This window comes from Myotis davidii, unplaced genomic scaffold (assembly GCF_000327345.1).
Source record: "Myotis davidii unplaced genomic scaffold, ASM32734v1 scaffold448, whole genome shotgun sequence".
Classification (NCBI taxonomy): domain Eukaryota; kingdom Metazoa; phylum Chordata; class Mammalia; order Chiroptera; family Vespertilionidae; genus Myotis; species Myotis davidii.
Window position 1 is genome coordinate 3,056,116 of NW_006383009.1, and position 1,475 is coordinate 3,057,590.

Here is a 1,475-nt window from a genome sequence, read left to right on the forward strand (position 1 = left end):
CCTCAACCCCCTGAGGGTCTCCAAGCACCAAACATGAGAATTGTGTCCCCCAACCCCAGAACCAAGAGCCCCTTTCCCAGACCTTCGCTGGGCCTGGACTCCCCACACACCCCCATGATTAACCCACAGGCTTTGTTTCAATAAATAACCCCCAGAACAAAGCTTGAGGCAGAGGACCCGATAAAGCACCTTGTTCAGTGACACACAGGGGTCTTGAGGCCGAAGGTCAGAAATCCCAAGGGGCAGAATATTTGAAATCAGAGTCAAAATATAATTGAAATCAGAGCATGTGATGTGGGAGCCATTCCCTCCAGCCTCGACGGTCTCCGGGATGCCGGCTCCCACGGTCAGGACGCACTCGAGCTCCATGTAGCATCTCAGCTATAATCACCTTCTTGGCATTCCCACCATTGCCCCTGACTGGATTCTGAGCAGTGGGCATCTGGAGAAGGGGGTGAGACTCCCCAGGGACAGAGAAGTCCGGAGCAAGGCAGAGGAGCAAGGCTGGGCCCAGGTCACTGCCAGGCCCTGCCTTGGAGGGTACGGAGGAGACCCTCAGCTCAGGCCTGTGCCTGGGCCACCTCACTCATCTCCCTGCGGATGTCACCAAGTGCTGTTGCCGGGGACTCCAGCAGCCTCTGGAAGAGGCTGGGCCGGCCCGCCACTGGTTCCCGGCACTGGAATGTGACAGCTGTGCCTGCATCAGCCTTCATCTCCCTGGAGAAGCCGTCAGAGGAGCCATCGAAGCAACGGCCAATGGCGATCTCCTTCGCCAGCCTTGGGCTCTGGTCAGTGACCGTGTAGACGCCGTAGTTGTGACCCAGAGGGTCCAGCGGGGCCAGCATGGCAAAGGTGGCTGGGTCATCAGTGGGAGCGGGTGGGGGGTGCCGGGCCAAGTAATCCTGAAGGAGCCCGTTGACGGCCACACGACGACAGCTACCCTGGGGTGTGATAGTCACCAGCGTCCTGTCCACCTGTCGCTGGTCGAACAGCATCCCGCTGCACTTGAACTCCACGCAGGCAGCAGACGTTCCAGGGCGCTGGGGGTCTCTCACGCTGCGGGCATCCCGCAGCCCATAGAGCTGGCCCTGGGTGCGTGGGTGGCTGCCCCCCACGTTGTGGGAGCGGATCATGTACTCCTGCGGGCCCTGGACCTTCACCTTGAGGAAGCAGGCCCGGAACTCCTGTGGGTTGGGCCACCAGGCCAGGAGGTCTCCGGTCCAGGAGGCTGGCGCGCCCTCCCGGAATGGGACCACGTTGTACTCGTACTTGTCGGCCTCCATGCGCGCAAAGCGGAAGTGGCTGGCCGTCACCGGGGCCTCCTGGCACTCCCGCAGGCTGCGCCACGGGTACACCGGGCCTTTGGATTCGGTGGGGTCGCCAGGCCTGGGTTTGGCGAGGTTGATGCGGAAGCCGTTGCGTTTCAGGGCAGGGTCGTCGTGGTCGGTGCGGAGGTACCCGAGCTTGTCCAGGTA

At 62.0% G+C, this 1,475-nt stretch overlaps 1 protein-coding gene across 1 annotated transcript in view; it reads right to left on the reverse strand.

The window, feature by feature from the left end:
- Positions 1 to 560: 560 nt before the first annotated feature.
- Positions 561 to 1,475, reverse strand: part of CILP2 (cartilage intermediate layer protein 2) — a 7,318-nt gene continuing 6,403 nt past the window's right edge. The window contains exon 10 of the mRNA XM_006778394.2: positions 561 to 1,475. Coding sequence (XP_006778457.2) covers positions 561 to 1,475 — 915 coding nt within the window.